This window comes from Rhizomucor pusillus (genome assembly GCF_041956525.1).
Source record: "Rhizomucor pusillus strain CBS 183.67 unplaced genomic scaffold VTP01scaffold_5, whole genome shotgun sequence".
NCBI lineage: Eukaryota > Fungi > Mucoromycota > Mucoromycetes > Mucorales > Lichtheimiaceae > Rhizomucor > Rhizomucor pusillus.
This window is the reverse complement of record NW_027192147.1, coordinates 1544433-1565742: the sequence shown is the minus strand read 5'-3', so window position 1 is coordinate 1565742 and position 21310 is coordinate 1544433. Positions and strand designations below refer to the sequence as shown.

Below are 21310 nucleotides of genomic sequence, written 5' to 3'. Positions count from 1 at the left end.
CCTCTTTCTCTTCCTTCTTGGTCGTAAACGCCAGATATGGATGCCCAAGTCGACGCAGTGAACAGATATCTCGGAAGCACAACAGGGCGTGAAAAGCTCTGTCGCCTAGTGCAGTACTTTGCTCGATTCTATGCCTTTTACCTGTTCCGAAAAGGTGCCCCAAAAGACGTTGTTGAGCGCTGGGCTGAGCTCAAGCAGCATATTGGGAATGGACGTAAATTCTTTCGATTATTCAAACCGATCGAGTTCTTCCAAACGGCCGTGCACACCGCAAATACGCGGCAGGATGATTTTATCCGCCTGACAACCATCTCGAAGCATGTCTTCAATGCATTCTACTACCTGTCTGAAGTGTTTGTTTTGGTCAGTAATGGAACGCGGCAATTGCCCACGGTAGAATCTAACTGCATAGTCGATATACAATAGACAACCGCTATCAACTTTTATCAACCCAAAGCTATCAAGCAAATCACAAAGTTTGGCCAAGAATGCTGGTTCACCAGTTTATTTGCGTCGATCCTTTGTGGCCTGTACAAATTGTGCCAATTACAAAGGCAAGGAGCACTCGTCGATCAGGAGAAGAAGGCGTATACAAAGTATAATGTCGTTCGTTGATAAAGTCATTTGTGTAAAAAGCTTAACGTGTAAACAATTCTGCAGGGAGACGCACTCGGTATCGTATCAGCTGCTGCAAGACATTGTTGACATTATCATCCCCTCTGGCAACCTTGGATGGCTTCCCGTGGACGAAGGAATCATTGGCATTGCTGGGTAAGAATCTACATCTCGAGCGACGACCAGCTTGCAACGTATCTCTAATAATTTAACAATGATTTAGCATAATTACTTCTTCTATGGCTATGAAGAGTCAATGGGAAAAGGTCAATCCTTAGATATTCTAACAGTAAAAAAAAAAGATCAAATAAAGCTATCGGCTTTCCTAGTCGGTTATTGATATTAAAATTGTCATTATTTTGCGGATGCTGGGATGGCCCTGTACAATCCACTAATGGGGTTAACGGCGAAGGCGGTCGGGGCACAGATTTCAATGTCCTGTGCGCATTGATTTCCAAAGGTCGTAACTCTTTTCACCAAACAAAATGCCAAAATCAAAGCGGGCCATTAACCCAGCGGACGCTTTGCGTAGGTATATCCGTCTCTACTGGCTATTACTTTGACTCACACTAGTGTAGGCAAGGCGCAACGTAAGCGAGAGCTGAAAAAGGTTTGCGACACGCAGCATTGATCAAAACGACTGTGCGATCGTACTCATCGTCAGCCATAGAACAAGGAAGAACGCCGACGTGCACGAGAACAGGCGTTGGCAAAAAAGGATACGGGTCGATTGAAACGAGAGATCCAGCATCTCGAAAACCAAGGTGAGCACATAATTTTTTTTCTGCTTTGGTTCTACTGTGGTACCTCTTAGCTGAACAGTTCTTACACACAGCTCGTCACAGCAAACTCGACAGTGAAGCACAGAATCGCTTAGCAAAATTAAAAGCTGACTTGCAGCGAATTGAAAAGGCAAAAGAGACTCATGGTGTAACTTTAACCGGGTAAGCATCAATGAAAACTTTTGGGAGAAAGACTATACTCATTCGTTTGTACCTATTGCAGTGCACAAGCAGCTTTCGCCGAACGACAAAGGAAGCAGGCAGCACAGCAAGAATCAAGAAAGATGGTGTATGATCCGAGGACAGGGCAATTCGTCGCTGTTAAAAAGAAAGGTTTGGTTATGCGCCTGGTTGCAAAGGATTTAAAGACTCTATCTGACTAGAATTCGTCGGTAGAGCCTACCAAAAAGCAAGCGAGAGAGGAGTCGGATGAGGATACAGATATGAGCACTACAGATACATCAGACGAGAGCGAAACTTCGGAGGAATCAGAGAGTGAAATGGACGATGATGATATTCCTCTACCCGAAGGGCCACCACCGCCAAGTGCAGTTAAGGCGACTGAGAACGAAGTAGAAAACAAAAAGAAGGAAGCAGGCGATGAAGACGAGGATGATGATGATGATGACGATATCCCACTTCCTTCAGGACCTCCGCCTCCACAACCATTCCAGCGACAGTTAGGAGCTATTCAAGCAGCACATGGTATGCGGCCACCTCCACCACCACCGCCGCCTGGACGTCCTACTGTACATGCACCTCCTGTAAATTATTACGCTGGAGCACCCATGATGGTGCCGCCGCCACCTCCTCCTCGTAAGTCTTTTCCTTTTTGATGTCATAGTTGTAGAAAACTGGACTTGCTAATAATGAATTCGCGCAACAGGACCTCCTCACATGCAGCACCCGCAGATTTTGCAACGCCCGCCACCGCCACCACCGTCAGCAGCGGTGCCTCTGCAACCTGCACCGCTTTATCCATCTCAGGCCATTGCTGCTGAAAGTCCTGCATCCCCACCACCAGCTCCCAAACCGGCTGGACCCGTCACTATTTCCGCAGAGCCGAAGCTGCGAGACTTGCAAAAGGAATTGCTCAATTTTGTACCCGCTTCTATACGGCGAAAGCAGCTTGGAGCGACCAAAAAGCAAGTAAATAGCAAGCCTGCGCCGGCAAACGTCGAGGGCGCACCTTCTATAGATGGATACGATGAACAAGAACAGGAGGAATAATAAAAGGAATAAGGGAAAGTAGAGACAGAAAGAGAGAGAGGAAGTATCAGGATCTTTATTTTTTCAGAACTATGATGATATGGTTAAATTCATGCATGGAACACGGTGTCAAGGTTGACGGTAGATATCAAAATAATGGTATTGCTCCGAAGTTCAGCCGGCAAGTTTGCGCAGATGCGTTTTATAGTTGCTGCAGTTCTACCATCCTCGGTCCAGACATGCAAAATTTGACGCTTGAATGTATAATTTACGACCGTCTGGTTGGATACAAGAATGCCTTTGAGTTTCTTGGTGAGCAGGCGGGAGGCAACCTTGGTTGTCATCTTTCTGGCCTTGTACGGCTTGGCGCGAGTAACAGAGATACCGAGAGTGATGTTGCGCTGGACGGTGCAAGCAAAGTCAGTAATGGGGCCGGACTTGCTGTACTTGAGCTCCATTTCAGTCTTGATGCGCTGGATACCAAGGAAACGATCAACGACTTCAGCGGATAGAGCCTCGCTGATAATACTGGACCCGCCTGCACTTGGACGAGTGAGAACGCACTGCGCAGCTGAACCAAAGGAGATTGTTTCAGTTGAGGAAACGTCAACATTGACCGAGATAATGGCTGATTCGTGTGGATGATGATAAAGTGCAGAGCAGAATTTGTCTAGTGCGCCGCGTGACATGTGAATAACCATATCGTCATAGTCGAACCTGATTTTCTCATAGGGACGACGAGCGCCACCAGCAGCAACTGCCGCGCCAGTCATCACGGCTTTGCAGTTGCTGCTGTCGGTAGCAACCATGGACAGCATTGTTGCGGTGGTTCCTGCATTCACAAGAGAAACAAATTTCGAGGTGGCAAGGGGCGATAGCTTGGCTGTAAGTCTGTTGGCTTGAGGATGTGGTCAACATTTGGCTGCTGATACTAGTAGATGACGGCGATAACATGGTAGTAGGTATTCAAAGAGATATGATATAAATAATAGTAATAATAATCAGAACAAAAAGAAATAATGAACTGGTAATGATAGTAACCGTAGGGATACTTTCTGATGTTTATATATACGTAGTCGTGTAAGTGGCGCAGGGAAACCGCAGCAATCGCTATATGCACGATGACTACGTATTGAAGATTCCGCAGCAAGAAGCCAACGAAATGGATTTTTGGGAAACACGTAGCCAATATATTAAACTGCGCCTCCCACAGCAACTTATGTAGAAATTCCCTGGTACTCGACCTCGTAACAGCGGTAACCAGCGTGGGTATTTGCGATCACCATGAAACGCTATCAAGAACCAATCCCTATCTCCAAAATTTTAGTTTCTTTTAAGGCAACAAAGAGGAAGTGCACAAAAGGCGCGGCGCCCTTCTTACGTCGATCGATCTCTCTCTTTCTGTGTGTGAGTGAGCCTTAACTCTTTATATACATATATCCGGGATAAGAGTGTTTTTCAATGTTGAGCTTACAGGATCATCGTCTCCTCCACATCGCAACAAAGCATACAGGCAAAAAAATGTGCTACAAATGCCATTTGGTTCGTGACTGAGGCATCAACGACATGCTTGGAGATGCGAATGGATGCTTGATGTTGACACCACCAGCAGTGGTGGAGGTGGCTGCAAGGAGGTGGTGCGAGTGACAAGCAAAGCAAGCGTCACTGTGATGATGACCCATTCTCCCATTTGGAAGCGCCAAACTTTTCTTTCTTTGGCATTTGAGACAAACAAGGACATTGCATATTTCAATATGTACCTGTCCCTACGTTACCTGTTGTTTATTCTTTTGATAATTCGGGTGATGAGAAGATCAAAGGATCTAGGCGGCGCTATGTAGGAGATGAATTATGCGGGGCAAGATAGATTGCACATATGTAAACTGAGTAAACTGAGAGTTTAAGAACACCAATAGCTTCTCGCTAGACGTTTCTGCTGTTCCAACGTAACCAAACGTGATCCAGAAGATTTACCTAGTGCTGTGCGACCATTAACCTTTTCTCGCGTGGGGATGCGGCCTGTCACACAAGATGCGTTTCGCCACGCGGCAGGTGAAATGATGCAGTTCTTTATGAAAGGATTTGCACAGTACATGTAGCTGTCGAGAGAAGAGAGAAACATGGGGTAAATACTGTGGCACTCACGAACGTGCTGTGTATATGCATATCTCTGCGCAGTATATCAAGGATGATATTAATTTTTTGCACGGGGGTTTTGGTGCACTGCTGCTTCTGCTTCTGCCAGCAAGGGAAGAAAATAATGTTTTAGGCAAATGCATATGATGCCAGACCAGGAAGAGATGTGAGACGGAACAGGGCGGGATCAGAAGTTTCTTTTTTAAGGCTTTCTCCTCCTCCTACACTGCGGAAAAACCCCCCCAATCGACCCCCAGACCGGCAACATTCATTGATTCATAAAATGTCCGTATACGCGGTTTCATAATTAATCCGCCATGTGGGATTCTGGTTAAATAGGGCAGTCCTACAGCTGAAGAGGGGATCGAACGGTGAAGTTCTGGGAGCCGCACATAGCCACCTGTCATCCTCAACCAGACAAGTTTCCTTGGATCTTTGACAATTCGAAAAATAAAAACCATTTTGTGTCGGTTTAGTTGTCTAGATCAGATGGAAGACGAGGATCACTTGGTGCAACTCAGTTCAGAAAGGGAAAAGCGCGAGGGGATTGTTTTGGGAAAAATCGAGGAGATATAGGTTCAAAGAGTTTATTGATATTGATGATGAGATCGACGCCCAGCACTTTTTATTACTCCCCAATGACAGGGCGATTATTGATCCTTGTTCTAGGGCCCCACGCCACGGACAATAGTTCTATGTAAGAAGAAAGAAGAGAGAGGCGAGATGCAAGCCAAGACCCGCTCATTTATTGACCTAAAGAGGCAATGGAGTAACAGAAAATGCACTCTACAAAGAGAGATGTATGTGCGTGTGTAACAATTTGTAGATCATCCTTGTCAATGCAACTTGTCTTGACCGACAACTATAAAAAGGGACCTTCTTTTTCCACTTTCATTATGTTTCTGCAAGAAAAAACAATAACAACAATGTCCTCATCCTTCCGACTTCCTCCGCTATCTACTCTCTTTCACGATTACCCAGATCCACGACCAACTGTATGTTATCTGTCTGTAACGGTCATATGTGTAAATCCTGAAATATGTCGCTCATGTCATTGATGCATTTTCAAATAGCTGCGCATATTTCGTCCCGTTGTCCTCTTCCATGACTACCCGAGCGGCCCAAAGGAGCAAATCCACGTATCGGAGGAAACGTCGCCCTTGGTCCAGCTCAAGAAGAGACAAGTACATCAAATGCTCGAGTCCAACGGGCGTATCTGGACGAGCACAGACGATGAGGATGATAAGACTTCGTTTGCGTCGTCATCACGGTCTACATCACCACGCCCATCATCATTATCACTTCCAGTCACGCCATCCTCGCAGTCTGCAAAATCCTCATATTTCCCCACAGTCAAGGATGATGAGATTGATTTCACCAGACAAGAACCCTCACATGACCTTGGCTACCCGGTTGAGAACAGGAAACGCCGCGGCAACTTGCCCAAACCCGTCACAGCTATCCTCAAGAGCTGGCTCGTCGAGAACTGCACCAATCCTTACCCCACTGAAGAAGAAAAGAACTGGCTCAAGCAAGAGACCGGACTCACGCTGAACCAGATCAGTAACTGGTTCATTAATGCTCGCCGACGTATCTTGCCCATGATCCTTATCAAGGCTTCAGCCCACCTCGACAAGCCGCTTGAACACCACCGCAAGCGTCGTGGAAAGCCTCCATCCGCGAACCGCCGCACCAAACAACAAACTCGACGTCAGTGCACGGTGCAACAGCGCGGAAAGCGATCGGCAGCAGCGGCCGAACTCTACGACACTGACCGTGTAACAAAGAGCACCAGACGGTATTGAAATCTTGTCGTCTTCTTCTTCTTCTTCTCCTTGTGCTTTCTGTATTTTTGTTTTCCCTTCAATCTCATCCATCCCGACCCCCACCCTGTTTCGCTCCTGTGCTTGATTATCTTTTTCCTATTCAATGTGATTGCGTGATGTATATATCATTTGATGTTGTAAACATATCATGTTTCCTTCTCTTTCTCTTTCTGTCTCTTGTTTGAATAAATGAATGGAGATGTTTGCTGAGCCCAACAACAACAAACAGAAGCTGCTGCATGTGGTACCAATTCCCCACGATCGATAGAATAGGCAACCAGCCATGTGGGAAAACAAAGTAAATATAAATCAGATGGTGTTGGAGAGACGGTGGAAAATGCCATGCATCGATCACTCGAGTGGTGGGCGGCGGCAGCGATGTTGATCCTGCAGAAATCAGTTACTTTTTAAAGTGGGCTATCTATCAATATATAAAATGTTGCCCGCTTCTTTGATAGTTTGTGCAAATCGATAATGAATGGTGCCAAACTTGTTTTTTCTTATCCCTTTTCCCTTGCTTTCCCTCCTCCTCCTTCTTCCATCATATCTCTTCTTTTTTTCCCAAGGTTCCCTCGGTACACTTACACATCGGCCTGGCTCGGTTAAACACGAGTGACACAGCGCCCGGTCCACCGAGGCCTAAACCTGATGAGGGCATTTCCCCACTTTGCACTATCTGTTTGTCAGCAGCCAAGTCAAAGACTTTGAGTTTTGCAAGTGAGATTTCAGTCTATGTCAGGTCGGACACTATAAAGTATGAACAAGATGTTTTGTTCGATTAAAGATCGTTCGGCTGCGCTGTCTTGACGATAGAAACATATTATATTTTTGTCATTCGAGCCCCCCCGTTGTGATTCGTTGCCGGAATCTTCCCATCTGCTCACAACAATAAAAACCCACTGTATAAAATAAAGAGACGGGATAACGACAGCAGAGAGACAAAAGGTCAGCCGTTCTCTCTTTCTTTCTCGCACTCACTCAGTCACACACACAAGGTCTTGATCTTCTTTTTCTTCTTGCTTTTACATGACAGTCATAGCTGCATCGCATGGCCCTCCGTCCTTTTCACCTGCAGATACGCATTACAATGGATATATCTACAACACCGGTCTGAAACGCTATCCAAAGCGGGTGTCTCTTGTCAAGCGGCATACGCACACAGGCACGTTGCGAGCAGCAGTGCCACCTGTATCAAGACCATCTCCATCGCGCCAATTTTCTGACCACGGCCCAACAAAGAAGAAGAGCGTGAGATTCAGAGAAACCGTCGAAGATATCAAACTGTTTTATCAATGGCAGATGCCCAATGCTATCCGCATGCAGCCCGATGATCAAGAGGAGGATGCAGGCGATATTCCTCGGCTTGAAATGGTCAATTGGGTTGTGCCATCGTCCACACAGGATCGAATTTCTCCAGACGCACCAGTTGCTGTGGAGAACTTGGCTGTGCAACCATCATCGTCATTATCATCGCTGCTGCTGCTCAAAACAATGACAGCAACAGCAACAACAACGAAGCAAAAACCCACCATTATGCTCATTGGACATTGCTGTGTCGCCAACCTCGCATTCGAGAAACACGTCACTGTACGATGCACGTTTGATCACTGGATGTCTTTTGAAGATATTGACTGCGCTTTCGTGGAATCCATCGATGGTACCGCTGTTGACCGTTTTACGTTCAGCGTACCCTGGCCATCCAAGGCTCGCATTGCAGAGCTGGCAATGCGATACGTTGTCAATGGTCGAGAATTCTGGGATAACAACCGCGGAAAGAACTATCGCTTGCGTCTACAGACAAAAGCGCCCGAGCAGCAGCAGCAGCTACAACCGCAGCAGCAGCAATCCCTCTGGTACCAACGGTCTTCATCCTCTATCACGATCACGCCATGGAACGCGTCATCCTTTTGGATATCGACAAACCGGTGGACTTCATCGCCAACCACTGCATTCCATTTTCTCAAGTAAAAAGTTTCCAAATGTGTAGTTGTATTGTTTCTCATAATTGTGTGCATATAAATTCCAACAACTTTTTCCGTTTTTGTTACGTGCCATTGTTGTTGTAGAGAACGAAGTAGAACATACGAATGCCAGCTTTAACACAGATATAATTAAAACGTACAGAAGAATAGAGTATTACAGGCAACAAATACTAATAATAAAAAGGTACATGAAGATAAAAAGGAAATGACCGCACTGCAGACTATCTGTGCCGACGTTTACGACCATATTTCCATCTTCTGTTTTGTCAATGTGATGTTACCGGCGACCGCTGGCGCTGACGAGCGGGACTTGCCGGAGCGTTTAGCTATTGCGTTTTTCTTTTTGTTTGTCCCGTCCATTCCCTTTTTTAAATAATTTCATGCACTTTTCCTATGCTGTCCATCTATCTTATGTACCTTTGTATTTTTCATGTATCATTTTTAATTCTTTGCACTTCTTTTGCATGCATTTCTCCATTCTTTTGTACATACATATTTTTCATGTATCATGTCCATAAACTCCAAAGATGCATCATATAAAACTTTAGTGGATTGTTTCTCCAAATTAGCTATTGACGATTGAAAACCTCCTCATAGATCAAATAGGAAATGTACGGTGCTAATTGCTAAAGGCGATAACATTGTTAGGAGTTTTACATTGTGACAACTAGTCCAGGTCTCTCTATTCTACATAATATTACAGTTTTCCAAGTCTTTAAGGTCCTCCGGTATCCCTCCTTCGTTCAGGTTGACGCCTGGAGCCATCTCTTCCAACATGCTGGCAGGCGGCTGTCCGAGATCTTGCATTTTTTGCATTAAATCCATTATCTCTTTCGTCTGTGCTTCATTCTTCTCATCAAAGTTGGGCGACTCGTATTTTTCAACCACTTGCTTGCAAAGGCTGTACTGTTTTTCGTACTTTTCGTACTCTGCCTTGCTCAATTTCTCCTTGTTGGATTTCAGCCAATCGGGATACTATCAACGGCATAATTAGCATGACAAAGCTTAACCCGGAATCCAGCCACTTACCCGACCAGCCATATCCTTCATGGGTTCATACAATAAGTCCTTTGACATGAGTTGCTGCATCATGCCTTCGAGTACATTTTCGAATTCGCCATTCTCTGCCAGCGATTCCATTTGCCGCATCATCTCTGCCATGAAGGCATCCTCTCCTTGTCCTTCCTCCGCAATAGATGTCTATTTTTTCCCCTTTACGTTACATTACATTTTCCCACCCTCGTAATACTTTGATTTCCTCTTACATCGACTTGTTTTGAGCTATCCTTGAGCTTGTTCATAGTCCGGGCAATAGTGTCCTGGAATGATTGAGCCTGTCTCGGTGTTGCTGTTTCTTTTCCTGCGCCAGCAGCTGCCGATGATGACGACGGTGAGGAGGAAGACTCGTTCTCTTCAAAGGATTTCCATATTTTCTCAAATGTATCTTTCATATCCTTGTCCTCATTGATGTGCCCCATCAATTCTTCCATGCCTGCTGCAAGCTGCTTTGCAAACTCGTCCTGATCAAAGATATCGTCCAGCGACTCGGAAGACTCTTGTTGCACTTGCTTTTCACTGGTCTTGCTCTTGTCTTCTTTCTTTGGCGGCGGCGCACTCGACGTTGTTGACATGTTGCTAAAGTCGTCCAAGACATCTATATATTGTGTGCGTTAGCATTCGCGCGCGTGGTAGATCTCTTCTGGCTTTTCGCAATCTAACCATCTAACAGATCGTCCCAGTCAGAGTCATCGGCGGCTGCTGGCGCTCGCTTCTCGTTATCTTTGCTTGGTGTTGACATGGTGTGTTATAATACAGTTGAGATAGCGAGTGTGAAGAGTGGAAAACGGGAAAAGGGCAGAAAAGAGAGGGCGACCAGGACGGCTTGTCCCTTTCTTTTTTCACATGCCGGTGATGCTGTGAAAAGTGCGGGGTAGCTGGATATTATATCGTTGTAGATGACAAAAGTTTGGATTTAACTCACAGAATCAACCATTCACTTTCTGCGTTTATGTTGTACTCACTTACTTTCCGTAGAAATACAGTGCCATCATCGAACTTTGCTTATTAAAACCAATGGACTCTTATAAGAATAAACCAAGTTTATGGACCGCTACGATTTAGACAGGAAGGAAAAGATATGACCCTTGTTTTCGAAATGCAAACTTCATTCCAAATCCAGTAAGCATTTCGACCCGGAGGTCGCCATGTCAACAGCTAAAAAAGGATGACGATCCAAAGGAGCCTTACGCGTTTGTGTTCATCACCTGTCTATCTCTGTTTCTCTTTTTACTTTTTTCCTTTTGTTTTTCCAACTCTTTAGAGAAACGAACTATGTTTAAACAAGCAAGACGGCCTTCTAGCTTTAGAAACAGTTACTGCGAAGGCAGCCTTTCGCCATGTTGCCAAAACGCCGTTGCTCGACTTCAGCAGGAGAATCAGCAGCTGAAACAAGCGCTCAAGGAATGTAGAGCAAACATGCAGCGATGCGAAAAAGAGTATCAGCAAGCACAGCGCAAACTTAAAGGTTTGTATATTATCTGTACAAGAGAGGCGGATATACCATGGACTCGCGCTGAATTCTTTTGAAGAACAAGAATCCTTGTTCCTGGCAGAAAAAGAAGCAATGCAGCGCGCATATACACAGCAATGCGATGAGCACGCTCAAGATCTTTTGCGTCTAAAAGCAAATACACAGGATGCTCTGACGTTCGATGAGGACCCTTGCCTGAAAGCAAACGTAGGCACTAATATCTCGATGAACATAAACCCGCATCCGACCTAACAATAGGAAAACTGTTCTAAATAGGAAACCTATAAACAAGCATTGTCCTACTCGACCAAGACCACAGATAGCCTTCTCCAGAGTATCAAGGCAAGCCCACATCCAATGTTGTCTCCATACTTTCCATCCATATTTATTCTAATGTGTAAAAATTTACAGGATTTAGTCGGTGTAATCAACCACGAATTGGCATCGCTTGAAAATCATCAAGAACAGCTATCAAATAATATCGATGTGGATGTGTCCAAGAGAAGGGCATCTCCACCACCTCCAACTCCTCCACATCGCACTGGTAGCCGGTCTAGTCCACTATCGATGATCATTCCACCGCAACCGCAGAGGCAGCCGTCAGCAAGAACAGCCATGCGCAGGTCGAGCATACAAGCGGTGTCTCCGGTCCTGTCCATTTCTAGCGGTAGCCGTTGTAGTAGTAGTAGTAGTAGCAGCGAAGCTAGTCTGGAGGAATTACCAGACTCTCCGCGACAATCCTTAGAACACTGGAAAATAAGCAAGCGAGACATTTAATATGGTACACAAAGGAATGCGGAAGTAGTGAAATTTTATGGAGGAGGTCGACAGAGTTACTGCAACGGAGAGGATGATGAAGGAGGTGCAGCAGCGTTCGCAAACGTCACTGTGCGGTTAACGTATCGACCAAATGGTGAGTTTGGATCCACTTGCTTTCGTTCGGTGGAATACAAGTCGTGCGTTTGAAGTATAGAAGAGAATCCAAACATGCAGTCTTGCGATATCGCTGTGTACGCCGGTGGCAGCTCGCCCCAACCTTCCTCGGCTGTAGTAGACGGTGCTGCTGCTGCTGCAGGCTCGACATTGCTCGGCCGAGATTGAGAGTTTGGTTGCTGCGACGGTTGCTGCTGCCGTGGCGGCTTTGCAAAGACATTGTGGGTTTCTGTAATGTGTGTAGATTCAAGCTTTTTCGAGAGATTCTCGTCAGGTGTAGACAGCGAGAAGGAATAAAGCTTCGACGCGAGATCGTCTGCAGCAAGTTGGCTCGATTTGTTCATTAGCGAAATTGACAAGCGGGTATACTAATCAGAAAAGGAAAGAACGAACAACGTAAAGAACAGATAAAACAGGGTAAGCGGGGAAATGTTAAAGGAATCTCGTTTTCAGGCTCATACGCATGAAATGTCTCGGCTGATGGATTCATGAGAATATCTGTCGCCGCACTGGTATCCTGGTTACTGCTTCATCGTATATATTACTCGAAAATTCAACATATTTCAATCATGTTAGTGAAAACATGTTCTCTGTGCTAATTTAGCCCAAGGGGTACGAGGGGTTGAACATCACTTGTACTTTCACAGACCACCATCTTTGCAATGGTGGTCTCACAAGCGCTTTTTTGATGTTTCGAGGACACCTGCAGTTGAGATTGAAAGAAACTGCATGTGTATGGACCCCTCTGTAACCAATAAAAGATCACATGGAGAGGAGAAGAATATACCTTTCTTTCTCTCCATCTTTTTTTTTCTAAATATTATTAAACATTCTTCGATGGTGTTGCCCGTTATGCCCCGACGTATTGATAGCAGAAAAAGGTCTACAACATCGTTTCCGAAACACCCGTCAGTGCACAATCTATCCGCCTCAAGTACGCGCGATGAGGTATCACAAGATGCATGGCGTGAATGAAAGAAAAGTAAATAAAACGAAAAAATTAACGAGGAATGCTCATCAAAGGAGGTTTGGTCCATGGATGTTGAAGCTGCTTTCATAGAAGGTATAGTAAGTATATAAAGGCAACATTGACTCGAGCGATCTAACATGTGGGGAATTTTTCTGCTTTGCACATACAGCCCTCGAGACGTTGCCAAAGCTTGGACGACGCAAAGTCAACGTAAATGGCAAGCCTTGTGGTATGTTGATGTTTCTACGTCGAATCGATGTGAATGACAGTCTGTACCGACGTATTCAAATAGGCCGAAATGAGTTAATTGCAGACTATATATATCGCAAAACGGGTAAAGTGCGCACGCGGAAGCAAGTATCTTCGCATCTGCAGGTTTTGAAGAACACACGGCGATCAGATCCTCGATGTAAGTAGACGCAAGAGGAATCCAACAAGCTACATTCATCCACTTAAAGTTTCAGTTCAGTCTACCACTTATTGTCAACGTCGCAGACCGAAGAAGATAATAATAACAACAACAACAATAAAGTATCTGGCTGGCCTAACAATAAGGTCAGATGCTTATCGACAAACGAGAAGATCGTGCTGGACTTGATGCATAATCTCAACTGCATTGCACCGGCTGCATTTAGACCTCGATACATGTCATTCTACTTGGATAACACAGCATTGTTAGCCGAACTGTCGGAATCCGCTGCCAGCAAAATCAACTCTCCAGTTTTGATAGCAAGAGTAAGTCTTTGGTCGTCGCTGTTACTCGTGCGCATTTCAATTAACACTCGGCGCCGCCAGGTCAACCTCGACCTTTTCCATCCTTCCAGCGACAATTTCTGCAATGCACTGTTTTTCGAAACGAGCGAGCGACGCATAGTTGAATGTACGACCATTGTTTATTCCTTCGGCAACCGTGTATTTGAAACTTGTCAAGTTCAGCACGCACTGTGGCTCCGAGCCAATGAATACCTGTATACGTTTCGACTCGCAGATCCGGTGTTAGGTGCTCTGATGAAAGGCGTCCGCACACTCCGAGATCCAGAGCACATTGACATAGCCATGGACAATCTCTGTATTGTGCAGGCAAGTAAAACGGAATGCCTCTTTTTATATGCATTTAGACCATCGTCTTTTAACTGGAGACACTTTAGATATTTAAAGACAAGACTTATCCAAAGGAAGGACAAGCTCTGCTCGTGGTAGCATACGAGTTTGCCCAAAGAGAAACTGGATCTGTGGAAATTCGCCCTATGGAACTGTTTTAATCATATATGCTATCTTATCATTATGTAGTTGTATTATCTTAAGACTTTGTGTATAAATTCCAGTGAAAGTATACATTTGCTTCCATACTGTAGTGAGATATGAAAATTCATGCGTGTAGCAACGATCTAGACCGATGATTGATCGGCCTTGATAGGGAAGCCAGAAATTTCAAGTAAATTTTCAAAGCAAACTTACATATGTATATATACGTGATAATAACTGTAGAGGAGCCGCAGCAGCGAATGCTGTAACAAAAAGGACAGAACAAAAAGCTTGCACGAGTGAGCAAGCAGGGGCCAGCCCATCACCCCCACTTTTTCTTTTCCCAGCAGCCTCGCTAACCCCCAAATAGCATGAATATATATCTCCAATGTAAGGTCCCCTGAGCATCGCAATACGCTGCTTCTTTATCCTGTATTTACTATGGAAAACTTCTCTGTACTTGATGCACCGCTGCCAGCAGCACACAACCACACTAGGCGCCGACGAGCGAGTTTTACACAGCAGCCAGCCATAGCACCGGTGCAAACACCTTCTGCGCCGCGTTCTCGACATCAGCACTCACGATCGCAGCAGCTACCGTCGACATCGCCTGCATTCGGCGGGTTCCTGTTTGGTCATCAGCATTCTCTGTCGCTGGGCACCAGCAGCGGCAGCACTTCGCCGTTGACAGAGCCGACGACGCCGCTGCTATCCCCTCGATTTTTTGAAGACAGCGCCGCGCTAAGTGTCGAGTTTGATGCAAATCCGCATCAGTTAGTAGTCAGACCAAACAGCACCGTCAGAGGTACACTCTAATGCATGTATATCCTCGATAACACTGGGAGTTGCTAAACGGAAAACACGATCCTCCAGGTCGCGTCATACTCCAAACGTCGGAAAGATTGTACCTGACGCGTGTCCGTATTAAGGCAAGTGTGTGAAAAATATAGCATGCTCTCACGTTGGATCTAGCTCTGACCGTGAAATGTCTAGTTCTGGGCTGAGGAAGTAGCCACAGTAAAGATCAACGAGAATGGCTCAGGCGAACGGATACACCAGGCCATTACCACGTTTTTCCAAGTGGATCAGGCTGTTTTCGGCGTAGAAACGACAGCGCACCGTAAGGCTGTGCACGTTATACCAAGGATGGGCCATGGAACACTGATCAAAATGGAATAGCATATATGCAAGCATCTTTTGAGGAGCTCGACGCCGGGCGGCATGAATTTCCATTCTCTCTCAGAGTACGTGTGTGTTCCCTGGCTAGTTGCCAGGAAGGAAAACCCACAAGCCTCTTGCTGTTATGCTTACATTTCTGTTTGCACAACCAGTTTCCAAATGTAAACTATCCTCCATCTATTGATGATCCGCCTGGTTTCAGCATACGCTTTATTTGGACAGCGCACGTTGACGGCGCCGGTGGTCAGCCTGGTTTCTCAAGCAAGCGCTATGTTACTCCGTACAGACCATTGATCGGCTCTCCGCCTGGTATGTGCAGCGGCAATATGCCATCCATATTCTATGGAGAATTCGACTGAAAAGCACATCTATCTACGCCAGATAAGGAGTGGGTATATCGAACCACTCTCAATCATGACAAGAAGGCACATCCGCTCGTGCAACTGCAAGCTAAATTGAAAAAGCAGGCGTATTGTCCAGGTAAGCAGCATCAGCGGTAATGCCCATTGTCTATATGATAGCAATCTAATGCACCGTGATAGATGATCCGTTTAGTATGCATCTTACGATGACACCCCTTTCTTCTGATATTAAGATCACGGCGGTAAGCTACAAATTTCGAAAGCATCATCTCGGGCGAATATCTACCGCGCAGGGTCTGGCCACTCGCAAGGCCATCCGAGATCTTTATCAGACCAGCATCGAGCCACACCAATCAACAATCATTTCCTTCAACATACCCACCCGCAATGTCTCGCCGACCTTCCAATCGAACCATATCCAGGTTTACTACGACTTGTTACTTCAGGTCACGCTAGAAGAGTGTCATTTTCTGAGAAATTCAGTCAGCAAGTACGAGTTCAGCATACCTGTACATATTTCGAATCTCGCACACGACGAAATTCGACAGATACCTGGACTTTTAATGATCCAACATTACGCAAACTCTAAACTCTGCCCCGAATTTCTCGATGTCTCTGTAGACTTGGCGGGTGAAGACCAACCACCAAGCTACTATTCCTCTGCTTGCAATGGCAAGCAAGACAGGCAAGAGAAAACGGTTTACTTTGTTCGGTCACCCAACGGATACTCGCATGCAATGATACCATACTATGACTATTCACTGTCGGACCTCGGAGAGGCCCACATTGTGCCAGATACCTTTGAATAACCCTAACAGCTTTCGTAATAGTATAGAGTTTTATTGCCTATCAATTGCCTATTAATGACATGGATGAACTTTACTATGCATTGAAATTAGCAAAGAATAAGGAAGCAGCATTAATGATGACATCGTCCCGCAGAGCAGGGTCCGCTCTACAATCATTCGCTGTTAAGCAGAAAAATTTGGACCAGAGGGGGGCGCGCTAGCTAACAAAATGAAATAAGCATTGGAAAATGAACGACAGGCGCTGGACAAAAGTCAGTAATGATCGTATTGGCATCCGATGGGTGGCGTCCCAAAGACGGCCGGAAAGACAATAATGCTAGGCCAACAAACAATGAAGCGTGCCAAGCGAATACAAGCCAGCAGGTCGCAGTTTGAGATGAAATGCTAGCATGTCCAAGACCAAGAATGTCCTCGTCTCTTACGCATATTACCTTAGGAGTGAAGCTACAAGAAGTATAACAACTAGCATTGTTTTTTGCTTCGCAACTGCGATTAATATGGAAAAATAATCATCATAAGTAAAAGATCTTTCATCTGAGATGCTGAGATAACATCCGTAGCCGACGAACAGCAGCGCGGCGAGGATTCGTCCAGTCTTTTTTTTTTGCAGTAAAGAGAGCAAGGACAACCTTGTATGGCAAGTGAGTAAAAAAAATTCACAGGCTAACAGTGAGTATTCAAACACCACTTGACGGGTCACTTGAGTTTGTTGTGCAAAACTTTTTTTCATTAAACTGTACTGTCGGACTCGCTCTGAACTACACTTTTCGTCTGCTGCAGTCATCTTGCATTGAAATGGAGATATAACTGACACATCCATTCATTTAGCGCGTACACTTTTCCCCGGCTAAATATTCGCCGGCGAAGTAGAGGACGCGGAAGTAGAAGAAGGGCAGAATTTAATGTGCTACGACAATGCAACGACCCGAAAACAGAATCGAAGGGCGTGGTTACAGTCGGTTCTGCGCGCAAGGAAGATGAACGATTTTCCGTACCGATTCTTGCTTGCCAAATGCAAAGCAGGTGACAGTTTGCTTTTTCCGAAAGAAGGCGCTTCTCCGCCCCCAGAAGAGCACGTTTGTTTTCTTTGAGTGTTGTCTTTTTTAGTGTGAGGATGGTGATGACGAGGGTAGTTAGATACATGAAGCATAAATATGCAGTTTAAAGCGTGGGCCAAGGGGTGGCGTGAGGGTCAACGATGGTGTCGGCGGTGGTGGTGGTGGTAATAAAATGAGCAAGAAAACCGGCGCGTCCAAACTTAACCAAATTTGGGCGGTCCCACCGCATAGGGTTCATTTTGTTTTCACAGCGCAAAAACGCTTTGCGTTCTTTTCTTCTCTTTTCCCACTGAACCTTGCTCACTGTAAGTTGCCTATGTCTCTTGTAGGCCAACCGGTTGAAGACGCTTCTGTTGGAGGCGGCGGCGTCGCTGCAGCAGCCTCCACGACGCAGCAGCAACAGCGCAGACGACTCTCTTCTGCCGCAACCACTCCTTTTCGACGCTCGCTGAATCTCACTTACGGTGCTTCAGCGCTTCTGGCCAGGAGATTCTCTCGATCTCGTTCAAACGCTGCAGAAACGCCAACACCACAGCCTGGGCCTGTCCGGCGGCAGCAGCGACGCTCAACTATTTCAACGACAACCGCGCCACCACCTCAGCCAGCAATAGCAACAACAACAAACCAGCAACAACAAAAGCAGCCTACGCTCCACGTACGCATCGTGCCCAACATTGAAGATCCTAGTCGAAGCCTGATATTCAATATTGTGGATCGAGAGCTGTCGGCAGGCACGATTATTAAGATCGGCCGTTTTGCAGAGAGATCACAGTCGCCAAACCACATGTCGTTCAAAAGCAAAGTGGTTTCCCGGGCGCACTGTGAGGTTTGGGTGGATCTAGATGGCAAGGTAAAGGGGCATTGCATCTCTTCTGCTGCTGCTGCTACGTGACATTTTTTGACATGTTTGCCTTTACTGCGTTTATTTTTCCCATTGTAATGCAATAGCTGTATATACGTGACACCAAATCGTCGTCTGGGACGTTTCTCAATCACATCCGTCTCAGCCCCGCAAATCAGGAGAGCTCAGCGACAGAAATTAAACATGGTGATATTGTCCAGCTCGGCGTCGATTACCAGGGTGGCGAGGAAGAGATTTATCGCTCTGTAAAGATGCGCTTCGAGATCAGTGCTTCTCGCAGACCCAGGCCGCTGTCCTTCAGTATGGCCCAGTTTAATAATCTACGCACACTGTCGCGCATAGCCAGCAATCACGAAGACGACTTGGTTGCATCACCCATGGCATTGACGGAGGAGAAATCCGAGCACCAGCAGCAGCGGCGGGAGGAGGAGCGGCAGAAGAAAGAATCTGCAGAGGAATCGAAGCATGCACAAGCGAATCATCCATCATGCGCGAACGGCGGCGATATGGCTGAAGTCGATGAATGCTGCATCTGCTTGTACGCTCTAGCTCCTTTCCAGGCTCTCTTCGTTGCCCCATGCTCCCACTCATTCCACTTTAAATGCATCCGATCTCTCCTACGGAGTTATCCTGGTTTCCAATGCCCAATCTGTCGCACTTACTCTGATCTAGAAGCAAGCGTTGCTATCGAGCCCGAAGAAGTCATGGAAAAGTACGGGCTGAAATGCAAATCGTTTACTCCACCGACAGATGTCATGTTTGATGCTACCTGGTCCCAGCCTGTCAACCCTGCTCTCCAGCAGCCTGCATCGGATACCACCTCCACAACATCTTCATCACCATCATCCTCTTCCTCTTCTTCGGCACAATCATCATCAGCAGCAGCAGCAAATGCAGCAGCTCAGACTGCACAGGAAGAACGACCTTCGGGAGATCAGGAGGAGCAACAAGAAGAGCACCATCGGCAAGAAAATCAATGTCAGCATCAGCATCAGCAGCAGCAGCATTCAGACGAAGAGGTGCAGAACTCCCTATCAGCAGACCAGCCACCGGTGCAGCTTCAGGAAACTCGGGTGGCTACTATAGATCAGCAAATTGCCACAGATGACATGTCACAGGACTCTCCAAATGATGGTAATTTTATTGACAGAGGCAGGAGTATTGCCCTTGTGTGACTGACTGATTCATATTTTTCTCAGTGGGCGATCGACGGCGTACAGTCTTCGTTTCGGATAACGTGCAAGTGCAGGAAGCCCCTGCTTCGTGCGAAGTGCCAACCAGTCCTACGAGCACAGCGGGACATGGTTCCGAACGGACACGAACAACGAATGCATCAGAGCGAAGATTATCTGCTGCTAACCTTGTGGGAAAACTCAAACTCAACTTTTTTGAGAAACGCAAATCTATGATGATCAGTGACCACAATCAACAGCAGCAACAGCCACAGATACACAGTCGCAAACGGGCTGCCAAGGCTAGACCACTCTCATATCCAAACTTCCTTATGCGACCCTTTAGCAACCGCGAGGATGCCAACAGCAACAATAATAATGATAATACCAGTAGTAATAACGGCAATAATGACTGTGTCGCCACATGCTCTGACTTGTCCACCGCATCATCATCTCAGCAGAGGTCGGTTACTCTTCAATCTGCTTTAACATCCAATACCCTTTCACGCCAATCAACTACACACTTGGCAGAGATTGAAGAAGAAGAACCCGAAGAGCTACAGCGTCATATACATCATCAACCCATGGAGGTCGATACCTAATTCAATTATCCAAAATCCCAAACACCCCCCGCCTCTCGCCAAACCAAAAACTCTCTCTCTCTCTTTTCCTTTCTTTTCACTTTATTTCCTATTATCACTGCTTGTATTATATGAATAGCTTATTCTTTTAAAGCTGCATTTCATATTCCTTTTCTACACGAGCGACAAATTCTCGCATAAACCGATCTCTCTCTTCTGCCATCTCGCGACCACGCTTTGTTCGCATCAAACTGCGTAAACGGAAAAGTTTTTCTACAGATAATTGACTTCGAACCATATTCCCTCTCTTTCTTTCTCTGTTGTTAGAAACAATACGTACCGTGGAAATGGTTCACAGCGCATCCGGTCTTGTTCACAGTCTGTGTCTCGTACTGCTCCTTGGTCATATTAGTCATGGGATCCAGTTCCGGAACATGCAAAGCAATTGATTTTGCTCCGCTGTATGCTGCACAGCGCATCACACCTAGCAAAGGACCAAACATAAACATCATCATGCCACAGCAGCAGTGTGAAAGAGCAGGATACTCACCAAAGGCGCCGATGGCATCTAATTTGTCTGCATCCTGGACCCTGTATGATGAGACACATAAGAGTTGTCGTTGTTGTTACAAAAGACAATTGCACTTTATACTAATAATAATACTTGCGCATGCAACTCGAGGCACTCGTTCCTCCATCTCACTGTTTCCGGCTCATCTTGCATATCATTCCAACCCAGCTCTTTGCGAAAGCCAACATGATCCACGATCCGCTGCACAAGTTCTGCTTTCGGATATTTGTGTCGCGCAAGAAACGCGTACACATTTTCGCTTTCTTGCTCCGCGTACTTACGATCACCGATATCATGACACAAGGCTGCAAGCTCGATCAGTTGCAAGTCGACCTTCCCTTTCAAATCCTCTTGATCCGCCAAATGCAGAGCTTATTAAAAGATCGTTGAGACAATTGCGATATTTGCATATTGTAATCATCCATACTCACCCAAACGTCGCACGCGCTCAACATGATACATGTCATGTGAAGGGTCTAGGCGGCTCA

General features: G+C 46.0%; 12 protein-coding genes across 12 annotated transcripts; 8 read left to right on the top strand and 4 right to left on the bottom strand.

The window, feature by feature from the left end:
* Positions 1–36: 36 nt before the first annotated feature.
* Positions 37–893, top strand: VTP01DRAFT_8784 (uncharacterized protein; the record flags this gene model as incomplete). Its single annotated transcript, XM_069387943.1, has 4 exons — positions 37–363; positions 427–596; positions 661–771; positions 839–893. The coding sequence occupies 4 exons, from the start codon at positions 37–39 to the stop codon at positions 891–893; spliced, it is 663 nt and encodes a 220-aa protein (XP_069241662.1).
* A 207-nt stretch (positions 894–1100) lies between these two features.
* VTP01DRAFT_8783 (uncharacterized protein) lies at positions 1101–2627 on the top strand (the record flags this gene model as incomplete). The annotated part of the gene is made up of 7 exons (XM_069387942.1): positions 1101–1143; positions 1194–1225; positions 1286–1379; positions 1451–1559; positions 1621–1730; positions 1794–2213; positions 2284–2627. 7 exons carry the CDS (start codon positions 1101–1103, stop codon positions 2625–2627), a joined length of 1152 nt encoding a protein of 383 aa, XP_069241661.1.
* Positions 2628–2716: 89 nt separating this feature from the next.
* VTP01DRAFT_8782 (uncharacterized protein) lies at positions 2717–3424 on the bottom strand (the record flags this gene model as incomplete). Its single annotated transcript, XM_069387941.1, has 1 exon — positions 2717–3424. One exon carries the CDS (start codon positions 3422–3424, stop codon positions 2717–2719), a length of 708 nt encoding a protein of 235 aa, XP_069241660.1.
* Positions 3425–5668: 2244 nt separating this feature from the next.
* Positions 5669–6547, top strand: VTP01DRAFT_8781 (uncharacterized protein; the record flags this gene model as incomplete). Its single annotated transcript, XM_069387940.1, has 2 exons — positions 5669–5737; positions 5816–6547. The coding sequence occupies 2 exons, from the start codon at positions 5669–5671 to the stop codon at positions 6545–6547; spliced, it is 801 nt and encodes a 266-aa protein (XP_069241659.1).
* A 1047-nt stretch (positions 6548–7594) lies between these two features.
* On the top strand, positions 7595–8536 carry VTP01DRAFT_8780 (uncharacterized protein; the record flags this gene model as incomplete). Its single annotated transcript, XM_069387939.1, has 1 exon — positions 7595–8536. The coding sequence occupies one exon, from the start codon at positions 7595–7597 to the stop codon at positions 8534–8536; it is 942 nt and encodes a 313-aa protein (XP_069241658.1).
* Positions 8537–9237: 701 nt separating this feature from the next.
* Positions 9238–10348, bottom strand: VTP01DRAFT_8779 (uncharacterized protein; the record flags this gene model as incomplete). Its single annotated transcript, XM_069387937.1, has 4 exons — positions 9238–9525; positions 9580–9750; positions 9816–10204; positions 10270–10348. 4 exons carry the CDS (start codon positions 10346–10348, stop codon positions 9238–9240), a joined length of 927 nt encoding a protein of 308 aa, XP_069241657.1.
* Positions 10349–10881: 533 nt separating this feature from the next.
* VTP01DRAFT_8778 (uncharacterized protein) lies at positions 10882–11857 on the top strand (the record flags this gene model as incomplete). The annotated part of the gene is made up of 3 exons (XM_069387936.1): positions 10882–11074; positions 11145–11287; positions 11357–11857. The coding sequence occupies 3 exons, from the start codon at positions 10882–10884 to the stop codon at positions 11855–11857; spliced, it is 837 nt and encodes a 278-aa protein (XP_069241656.1).
* Positions 11858–11913: 56 nt separating this feature from the next.
* Positions 11914–12357, bottom strand: VTP01DRAFT_8777 (uncharacterized protein; the record flags this gene model as incomplete). Its single annotated transcript, XM_069387935.1, has 1 exon — positions 11914–12357. One exon carries the CDS (start codon positions 12355–12357, stop codon positions 11914–11916), a length of 444 nt encoding a protein of 147 aa, XP_069241655.1.
* A 691-nt stretch (positions 12358–13048) lies between these two features.
* Positions 13049–14245, top strand: VTP01DRAFT_8776 (uncharacterized protein; the record flags this gene model as incomplete). Its single annotated transcript, XM_069387934.1, has 6 exons — positions 13049–13076; positions 13153–13212; positions 13276–13392; positions 13453–13718; positions 13779–14063; positions 14132–14245. 6 exons carry the CDS (start codon positions 13049–13051, stop codon positions 14243–14245), a joined length of 870 nt encoding a protein of 289 aa, XP_069241654.1.
* A 424-nt stretch (positions 14246–14669) lies between these two features.
* On the top strand, positions 14670–16578 carry VTP01DRAFT_8775 (uncharacterized protein; the record flags this gene model as incomplete). The annotated part of the gene is made up of 7 exons (XM_069387933.1): positions 14670–15033; positions 15102–15163; positions 15222–15348; positions 15408–15472; positions 15560–15716; positions 15789–15887; positions 15950–16578. 7 exons carry the CDS (start codon positions 14670–14672, stop codon positions 16576–16578), a joined length of 1503 nt encoding a protein of 500 aa, XP_069241653.1.
* A 1374-nt stretch (positions 16579–17952) lies between these two features.
* VTP01DRAFT_8774 (uncharacterized protein) lies at positions 17953–20272 on the top strand (the record flags this gene model as incomplete). The annotated part of the gene is made up of 3 exons (XM_069387932.1): positions 17953–18486; positions 18585–19632; positions 19698–20272. The coding sequence occupies 3 exons, from the start codon at positions 17953–17955 to the stop codon at positions 20270–20272; spliced, it is 2157 nt and encodes a 718-aa protein (XP_069241652.1).
* Positions 20273–20399: 127 nt separating this feature from the next.
* VTP01DRAFT_8773 (uncharacterized protein) lies at positions 20400–21284 on the bottom strand (the record flags this gene model as incomplete). The annotated part of the gene is made up of 5 exons (XM_069387931.1): positions 20400–20524; positions 20592–20735; positions 20802–20842; positions 20920–21193; positions 21254–21284. 5 exons carry the CDS (start codon positions 21282–21284, stop codon positions 20400–20402), a joined length of 615 nt encoding a protein of 204 aa, XP_069241651.1.
* Positions 21285–21310: the final 26 nt, after the last annotated feature.